Source organism: Anser cygnoides, chromosome 3 (genome assembly GCF_040182565.1).
Source record: "Anser cygnoides isolate HZ-2024a breed goose chromosome 3, Taihu_goose_T2T_genome, whole genome shotgun sequence".
NCBI lineage: Eukaryota > Metazoa > Chordata > Aves > Anseriformes > Anatidae > Anser > Anser cygnoides.
In genome coordinates, this window is record NC_089875.1 from 71,248,693 (window position 1) to 71,258,751 (window position 10,059).

Consider the following 10,059-nt stretch of genomic DNA (forward strand, 5'->3'; position numbering starts at 1 on the left):
AGGAGTTTAATAGCAATTTTTGTAAGCAAAGTTACATTCCATCTCTAAGTCAAATTGGTCAAAGCTTCTCCAGTATTTACAAAAACATGATAGACAAGATGCTACACCAAAAAAAAAAAAAACAAACAAAATAAAAACATTGCATCTGAAGAGTTTTCCTTTATTTTCAAAGACAACTGGAAAAGAAAGCAGTCTGCTGTAATCAAAAACATACCACAGTATAAACAGTAACCATTCCACTTATCACAGCTTGGTTGAGTTTAAAATTTGTGTTTAAAAGGTCCAAGATGACTGCAGTTTTACAAAAATGGGCAGGGTGGAAAGAGTTGCAAACTTCATGTGCTTCTGGATATCAAGATTTGTTTTTATACAATAGTCACAGTTAAAAACACCCTGCTGGTAATACATAATTACACTTTATTAAGGTCATAAACCAGCAATAAACAATAAAGCCTATACAACTTGTATTTCTACTTAATCACTGACTGATACAGCTAACATGAGATAAGTGAAAAGTTCCTATGGTTTAAATGAATTCCTAAGACTATGATCTCTTTATCTGGGTATTGATTTTTTTTTTCCTTTCCTTCTTAATCAAGACTTGTAGTGTTGTAAACCTTATAGAACATCTGCCTCACAAAATACATCGTAATAACTTTCTTTTAAAAAAAGACTAACCCCTTACATCATTTCTCGTGGCACGTTCTCTTGGCAATGGATGCGCGCCACGGATCCCCCACTGTGGCCCCTTATCACTTCATTTGATATCCCTTATTGACCCACCCATCTCCTTCATATATGGGCATGTCCATAGACTGACAAAGAAAGTTTACATTTCGAATAAAGATGCAAAGTATGCCAAAAAATAATAATAAAAAAAAAATAAACGAAACCAAAAAACCAAAAAAACATTAATACTGATGCAAAAAAAAAAAAAAAAAAAAGGAGGAGGAGAGAAGGAAGGAGGCGGAGGGAGGCGTCGAGGCCCTCCTCCGCCCGTTGGAATGGTGGTAACAGAATTGATTTGAGATGGGAAAAAATCTGCGGGGAGAGAAAAAAAAGAAACGAGACATCTTTTAAATCAATCCCTGGTTGTAGACAAGTTCTCCGAAAACCAGTACCTGGCACCACTCCAACAAACAAACAGGGGGGGAGAAAAAAGTTCGTCGGCGAGGGGGCGGCGGCGGGCGCTGCTCTACTCCGCCGGCTCGGCGGCGGGGCCCTCCGGACTGCTCTCGGAGGGGGCCTCCTGCCTCGCCGCCTCCTCCGCCGAGGCCGCCTCCTGCTCGCCGCTGCCCGAGGCCTCGCTCGTGGTGGTGGTGGCGGCGGCGGCGGCGCCGCCGGCCTCCTCCGCCGCCTTGGCCTCCTGCTGCTGCTGCTGCTCCTCCGCCGCCGCCGGGGCCTCTTCTCCCGCCGCCGCCGCCTTCTCGGGGGCGGCCTCGTCCGATTTGGCCTCCTGCGAGTCCCCCGCCTCCTCCTTGGCCGCCTCGGCGCCGCCGGGGCAGCCGCGCAGGGCTCGTCGGCGGAGCCCTTGCCCTCGTCGCCGCCCGCCGCCTCGGGGGCCGCCGCCGCCGCCTCCTCCTTCCCGCCCTCCGCCGCGGCGGCGGCGCCGCCCTCGCTCTCCGCCCCCTCGCCGGCCTCCTTTTTGTTCTTTTTGAAGGAGAAGCCGCTGAGCTTAAAGGACTTCTTGAAGGAAAAGCGCTTCTTTTTTTTTTTCGGGGTCTCGCTGCTGGACGAGGGGGTCGCGCCCTCCTCAGTCTTGGGGGAGGCCTCTCCCTCCGCCGGCGAGGCCGGCTCGGTGCTCTCCGCCTCGGCGGCCTCCTTCTCGGAGGCGGGCTCCGACGAGGCCGCCTCCTCCTTGCCCGTCTCCTCGGCGGGCGCGCTGCCGTTCGCCTGCACCTCCTCCTTGCCCGCCTCCGCCGCCGCGGGGGAGGCGTCGCCGTTCACCTTCACGTGGCCGTTCTCCTGCAAGACAGCGACCGCGTTACCGGGGGGGAGCACCGAGCCGACGCCTCCCCCGCGCCCTCCCCGCGCCGCCCGGCCCGGCTCAGCCCGGCTCGGCTCGGCTCGGCTCGGCTCAGCCCGGCCCGCACCGGGCGGGCGCCCCCAGCGGCGGGCGGCCCCGCGAAATGGCCGCCAGGGGGCGCCGCGGCTCCACCGACGGCCCCGCGCACCCCCGCCCCCGGCGCGCCCCGTCCGGCCGCGGCGCGGAGCGGGGCGGGGAAGGCTCGGCGCGGCGCGGCGCGGCGCTGCGCGGCACCGAACAAAGCTCGCGCGGCCCCGGCTCGCAGACCCCCGCCCGGCAGGCCCCGGCTTCCACCCCCCCCCCCCCCCCCCCCCCCCCGTCTCGGCCCCCACCGCATTTGCATGTTTCGGGCGGCCGCCAGCTGCGGGGGCGCGGGGGGCGCCGGGGCACGGGCAGCCCGGCTGTTGCACCGGGGGGGAGCCACGGAGCCCCCCCCCCCCAACACGCACCCCCGAGCCCTGCTCCTGCCCCCGAGCCCCCAGCCCCGGCGGCGGCAGCCCCCGGTACGAGGCGGCCGCGCGGTGCCCGCGGCAGGCGCTATAGTCGCCGGGCGGCGTCGGGAGCAGGCGGTAAAGCGGGCAGAAAAGCCGAGCGGTAAAAGATCCGTCCGTATGCAAGCCATCGGGACGCTTCTCAATAATACACGAAGGATTTCTTTTTTTCTTTTTTCCGAACGTGCCCCTTCCCCCCCCCCCCCCCCCCCCCCCGACGCAAGAAAGATAAAGCAGCAAATCGTTCAAAGCCAAGCCCTTTTTTTTTTTAAATAAAGCAATGATTCCTTTGCCTCGAGTTGCAAGGATAATAGGATTGGCCGTATTCTCCATTGAACGTGCCACAGGGGCATCAAAGGAAGAAGAATTAGACAGGATGCAAAAGAGAGTCCGTCGAAGTTGGCTTAAAAAAAGGAGTAGGTTTAATTTTTTTTTTAATTGCCATTTTTTTTTTTTTTTACCTGTCCATTCGCCTTGGATGGAGATGCAGCCACTGCTTCCCCAGGTTTCTCGGCGGAGGCTTCGCCCTTTGCAGCGGTCTTGGAGAACTGGGCACCCATGCTGTCTTATTCAACAAAGAAACTCAACAGATCCAAAAGGAGGGGAAACAAAGAGCGTTGGGTTGGTATAAATACTGGGCGACCAGCAGCAGCAGCAACACACACACACACCAGAGGGGAAAAAAAAAGAGAAGAGAGAACAGAACCGATTATAATGCACTCCTTTTAAAAAATTTAAAGTTGAAGAGATCAAAAAAGCAGCAGCACAGGAGGGAGGGGGAAAAAAAAAGGAAGGAAAAAGTCGAGCACCGGAGGAAAAAAAAAAAAAAAAAAAGGAGCCCAAGTTTAGTAAAAAAGAAGTAATAAAAAATCCCAGATTTGTAGCCGTACTGTAGACAAGGAGAAAATGGAGAAATCTCCCTGGTTGCTAATAAGATGCGGAGTCCAACGCCCAAGTGCACAGATGAATGGGCTTCCCGAGCGGTGACGGCAGCCCTCCGCCCGGCGCCGGCCAATCGCCGCCGCGCCACACAAAGGGGGGCGGGGCCTGGCCGCCCGGCGAACAATGGAGCCGCGATGGCAGCGGTTCGAAAGCAGCCCCCGGCCGGGGATGAATGTGCCGCTCCGGCGCGGTGCGGGCGGGCGCGCGGAGCTCCGCGCCGGGCGGCGAACAAAACACCCCAATAAAGCGGCGCGGGCGGGCAGGGACAATGGGGCGTGCGGGTGAGCCAGGGAGCGTGAGCGCGAGTGTGAGCGCGAGCGGCAGCGGGAGTCCGGCCCGGCCCCGCCGCCCGCCCCCACCGGGAGCGAGCAACAGATAGTGTGCTGCGAGCCCGGGGCGGGGGGAGAGGGAAGGAGGGGATTTGCTTTGCTTTTTTCTTCTTTTTTTTTTTTTTTTCCTTTTTTCCTCTCCTTTTCTTCCCCGGGTTTAATTGGTCGCGATTGTTAAATCGCCCCCAATTTGGAAGGTATTTGAACCACGTAGATCGGGTTTCGCCAAACGAGATCACGAGTCGAAATTAGTAGGTCTGTAGGCCAGATGTTGCCAACGCGAAAGCGGCGGCGGCGGGAGCCGGAGCGACCCCCTCCCCCAGAGCCATATCGGCCCCAAACGCGATCCTTTGCGAGCAGCCCCCATTAAATCCCGCTCTCCCATTATCCCCGATCCGCCTTTTGAAGGCGCTTAGCGCGGCGGCGCCCCGCTCCCGGGCCGCGTTTACACGCCCGGGCGAAGCTCCGGAGCCGAACCCCTGGGTTGGGCTGCACCTCCAGACCGAGGTACCCGGAGCACATCAGAGACGGCTCGTGTGGAAGAAACACCGCAGATCCGACCCGTTCCCCCCCCCCCCCCCCCCCCAAAATACGGGGGAGGGGGCGGCGGATGCGGCCAGCGCGGGGAGATGTCGCCGCTCCGCGCTGGGGGATGCGGGACGCCTGGCCCCGAGCCCCCCCCCCTACACACACACGGGCCTCCCCCCTCACACACAGCCCCCCCTCACACACATACAGGGTCCCCCCTCCCTTTGCAGGAGCAGAAACGCGCGGCAGAACGGTCCTTTTCCAAGAAAAAAAAAAAAAAAAAAAAAAAACAACCCGCGGGGAATCTCTCGCCAAACGCCTGTTGTTTATAAACACGGGGGGGTAAAATCGCTCCGCTAACGAAGGGCTGCGGCACGGGGAGGCTCGGCCACGCCGCCCACCTCGCTCCCCCCGCGGATCACCGGGGGCTTTGTGCGCCCGCCGCCTTCCAGCAGCCCCAGCGCCTGCAGCCTTTGATCGGCGGCGGATCCGCCGGGCGATTTTTATAATTAATTATCATTATTTTTCTATTTCTTTCCTCCTTTTCCGGGGAGGGGGAGGGGGACGAGAGGGGCATCTGCCGTTCCCCACCGAGCCTCCCCCCTCCCCGCCCCTCCAGCCCCGGCTCCCTTTGTCTCGGCCGCCGCCGCCCGCCCCGCCGAGCAGCGCCGCGCAGCCCCCGCTCGCCCGTGGGGCGCTCACCCGTGCCCCCGAGGGGCTGGGGGAGACGGGGGGGGACCTCCACCGCCTCCCCCGGGGCTCCCCCGATCCCCGGAGGGGCCGCCGGGCGGTTGCCGTGGCGACGGGGGAGGGGGGCGACGGGGATAAGGGAGGGGGGCGAGGAGCCCCGAAGCCCCCCTTTGAGGACCGTGGCTGGGGCTGGCAGCCGGGATCAAAAAGTCACCGGGATTTCTCGCACGGGATTTCACCTGCATGGGCGCCTGCGGTTCGCCTTTCCGCCGGAGCTACGTGTGGGTTTCGGAGCGGTAGCAACCGAGAAAAAATTTTCGCCGAGCGGTTTAGGGGAGTTTCGGCGGTGTTTGCTTTGCAATCTCGGTGTGTTTTTCAACCCTTTCAGTGTTTTGCAACTTTGAAAGAGAAGAAGAAGAAGAAGGAAAAAACAAAAAAAAAAAAAAAGAAAAGCTTTGTCTGATATTACTCTAGATGCTCAGTTCCACGAGTTCTTCTGCACAGTGTCTGGACAGGCAGGGAATCTGGAATATAAGCATGCTCCCTGCCTTACAACTGGGACAGCTCTCTGTGCCGTCTGCCCCACACCCTTGCATGTGAGGTACAAACAGGAGACCTAACCCCTCCATTGACCTGTTGCCCACCAGTTACTGGGCTGCTCGCTGTTACCCCGCACCTTTAAGTGCCAAGGAGACACAAGTATGCCGCAGGGGAGATTCCTCATTCTCAAACTTGCGCTTTACTCAAATTCCTGATCTTTTCATCTCCTTCCAAGGGGAAAAAAAGAAAGGAAAAAAAAATCAACAAACCACCACCCTGATTGGTGTATTGCAGCAGGACTAATCAGATATGAATGCAAAACACACCATTATTCCACATTGGCTTCCACACAAAAAAAATCTTGCAGCATTTCTTTGGCAGGACCAAGGATGTACCAGTTTAAAGGCGCTTATGTACAGGCTGCTGGAGATTTAGTGTCTAAAAAAAAAAAAAAGTGATTTCATTGCCATTGTGTTTGGGCTTTTCCCACAAGAGCTGTGTCAGCAAAAAGTCATGTCCCTCATGTGACGTTGGTGAAGTGATAACATTTCTAAGAACATGAAACCAAGACTGAGGGCCAGCTCTGAGGAGTGCAAGGATGAGCGAGACTGCGCTGGGTCCAGCCCCCATCCCTCCCACCACAGCCCATTTCCTGATTTCCAATTGTACATTGCATCCACCACACGAAGTTGTCTTTTCCACAGCGGTTCCAAAACGTGACTCCTCTCGGCACGTTTTGCCTGGGATTGTTTTCATGCTCTCCGTTTGGGAAGTGGGAGGGCTGAGGTGCGGACTGATGGTATGCTTCAGATGGTGCTGCCCAGCAAACTATCATCTCCCAACTCGGAGTTATTGATGCTCGCCTGTGCCTTCATGTCTGTTGGTCCTGAATCTGTGCCTCACAGCCATGGCTTTGGCCGGGCATGAACACAAACCTTCCTTACAGCATGGCCAGGTATAAGCACGGTGTAGTGTGTATGTCAACTTCACACCTCCCATTGGGATGTCAGGAAAAAAAACAACTCTAGTTTTCAGCCCAGAGCAGGAAAAGCAAAGTTCCTTCTGCAGAGTGTTCAACTGTGACCTAAAATAACGACTTATGATTATTTTTTTTTTCCCAGTCCCGTAGAAACAACCCTATTCCCCCAGTCCTGAAAGGCAGGTAAATGAAATGTTACTTTCATTTGACAGGTCAGGAACAGGAGAAAAAGTGGCTGAGTAACAGCTCCCTGCCAGTATGCCAGCTGCTCTCGGGAGTCCCAGGAAAACCCATCAGTGACACTCGCCTTCAGCCAAGGTAAAAGTACCTTAATGAGCAGGTTTTAATTCTGGCTATATGTTGAAACTTTTGAAAACTTGTCTCAACTTGCCATTTGTGGAGAGGACACAAGTGTATTTTAACACGTTTGCTGGCAAATGCATGAAAATGCAACACACCCTGTCAACACTGTGAATTTGAAAAACATGTTAATTAAAAGTTTTCACTGACTTTTTTTTTATCATTATTATTTTTTAATACACCTTTATCCTCATCCAGACAAGCCTTTAAAAGAAAGTGAATCTCAGGGCGGTTTTGGAAGCTGGAATCCAGTGTTTACAGAAATCCTGAAGCAACATGTGCTTTCTGGTGATCCTGTTTGTGTCTCTCTCATGGGCCAAGCTCTGATAAGGTGCTGGTAAACCTCCCTGTGCTCTGCGGTACACGGGGAGCTTTCCTCTCTGCGGGCAGTGCAGCAAACTACACGAAAAATGATCCTCCAAGTTTACACCGATAAATAGCATTCCCCATGTGCCAATCTAGCCTGAAGCCCTTTCTTCCCTTGTCATTACAGAGAAGTAATGTAACATATGCATAAGAAAGAAAACATCTTGCTTTTCTGTCAGGCTGGGACAGTGAGGAAATTTCATTCTTGTTTTAATTTGTATATACTTTCTGATAATGAGAGGACAGGACTAATGAGCTGAATAATGTTAAAAGTTTCAAGTTCTAAAAATAAATTTAGGTTTATAGAATAGCTGCATCTTTTCTGATTCCAAGAAATGAATATTTCATGACGTCCTAATCAGCAATGAGATTTCTTACTGACCCATCATTTGAGTTTCTTCAAGCTTTATTCCAGTTCGGTACGATGCTATCAAAGCTTTTAACCTTTATATCACTCACAGCCATTACAAGCCTTTTACTAATATTTGCCAAGCTTTTATTAACTGAATACATTCAACAATGTTTGTTAAATAGGATCCAGACTGTCTGAATGTCCGGTGTGCTGGGAAACTGGAAACTAAATACAGCATGTATATTTTAAAAGTATCATACAGTTTGCATTTCTCATATCTAATAATAAAAATTCTGTCAACCTGAGTTAACAGATATTTTAGGTCTGTCAGTTCTAGGGACAAGCACTGCTCTGGCTGCAGATTCCCAGCAGTTTCACCTGGTCTGAGGCACGGCTGCAGCAGCCCTTTGCTCCCTTCGTTCCCCAGCTCTGGCCCTCCAGCTCCACTCCCTCCATTGTGCGTGCCCTGGCTTTCATCTGACCTCTGATAAGCCATTTCAGGGAGTAAAAACGTCTGAAAACTATTTTCCCCCTTTGCCTTTTTCTTTTGTTGGGAAGGGAGGGGGGCAGTTTCCTGCAGGTTTAGTTTCTGTAACTCTTGGCGTGGCCAGACAAGTAGCAGCAATGACAAGCAGGTGATAACCTGATTTGTTGTAAAGTTAAGCTCTAGTCCCAATGACATTTTCTTTAACAGCACTGCTGCTTTGCACAATCCCCCTTCTCTGCGACCTGCTTCTTTCCATTTTCACATTCCTCCTTCTGTTGTGCTGAGAGGACTGATCTGAGTAAAAAATACCCAACTAGTGGCATAATCAGGTGATGCCTCATAAAGATTTTTTTTATTTTTTTTACTTTTCAAAGAACAGGTGTGCTTTAATGATGAGTGCAGTGTAGCTACAGCATGTTCGATATCAACAAGCCAGCACGGCTTTTATGAATTTCAGCTAGGTTGAGGGGAAGGGTGGCACTTAAATAACGCTGCTGCCATGCTCAGTGACACTGAAAAGTGTCACAAGGTGTGAACTGAAACTGATGTTCTCATTTAGAGCTAAATGAAGGGAAGGGCTCAAGCTTGTGGAATTATCAACCTCCGTGTCAAGTGCCTAGCCTCCCCATAGGGCTCTCGCTGTGGAGCAAAAGCCCGGTGCCAAAGTCTGTAATTTGCCCAGCTGGCAGGTGGGGGCTGGTACCCTGGCTCTGGTTTTACGATTCTCTGTACCTGAGCAAATACAGTGCAGCCACAAAGTGCAAAAGGTTATTATTATTACTATTTATTATTATTTTTTGTCGTCATCGTCCTAGCTCAGGAAGACTGCTTGCTTCAGGTAGCTGGAATAAACACCGTTTAGTGCATCCCAGCCAACCTGGCAGAAATGCACAACAGCCATACTGCCAGGTGTGCTGGCAGGGCACATATTTGATATCAGTGGTCATATAATCCCCAGCTACACAGAAAACCATCTAAAATAAGAAACAGGAAGCATTTGTGCCTGTCTCAGAGACTTGGATTCCTTATATTGAGTTGTTGGGATGTATATCCCTTCACTCAGGAGCTGGCATTCTGACCTCTTTCCTGCCGTGAGGTGCTTTAGCCCTTTTGAAAGCTTAAGAGGCAGTCCTCTTTCATCCAGCAGCTCAATGGTGGGGCTCAGGAAACATGGGCTTAATTCCCACGTAAGAAAATCTGAATCCCTTCATTTACCTCCCCCTGCTTTTCCCATGAAGTTCTAGGGTGAGGGAGTATGAGCACAAATGTTTCCATCGAAAAGCTGAAACTGTTCAGCAAATAAATTAAGAATAGCTCTTTGGCATTGAGAATTACATAGTAATCGCTCCAAAAAATGACCACGATTTTGTACTCTAATTGTTTTGCATGCCTCAAGGTCCAGTGCTAGCTGCGTGACCCAGTCTCTGCAATACACAGCCACGATCCCCTTTTCCCTGATTCTTCAAGACACACACACATACACACACCAGACAATCATTTCTTTGCAAAGTGGAACCGATCGTGCAGAGAGCTGGTGTGCCGTGGCACTGTCGTGCTTCTGGCTGGAGTAGGAGAGGATCGTATGCCATGGTCCATTCCCCAGCACATGCCAGGACTCCTCCACACTCAGGGCAGGTCAATGCCCATGCAAGCACTGGGCTGGGAGCATTGCCCTGGACGTCACACATGCAGGGGCCTCCCCAGTGTCTCTCTCTCTAGGAAAGACCCTTGGGCAGCTGCTTCTGGACCACTGACAACAGAGGAGGACTGGGGTGGGACACAGTCCATCAGCTGGGCACCTCTCGTAGCACTTCTAGCCTCTTGCTTTCTCTCTCCTGGTATTATGAAACAGTGACAGATTACAGCTTCAAGTCAAGAGTCATTGGGTCCAATCTGATGAATTGAGCAATTGACGGTTTAAAAATCTCTATTAGGGAGAATAACCAAAGTGAACATATGCCCTTTTGTA

General features: G+C 52.6%; 1 protein-coding gene across 1 annotated transcript; it reads right to left on the reverse strand.

The window, feature by feature from the left end:
* Positions 1-925: 925 nt before the first annotated feature.
* On the reverse strand, positions 926-3,401 carry MARCKS (myristoylated alanine rich protein kinase C substrate). The gene is given in 3 exon segments (XM_048081115.2): positions 926-1,500; positions 1,503-1,965; positions 2,979-3,401. Coding segments are annotated over 3 exon segments (867 nt in total). The 5' UTR covers positions 3,078-3,401; the 3' UTR covers positions 926-1,195.
* Between the last annotated feature and the right edge of the window lie 6,658 nt (positions 3,402-10,059).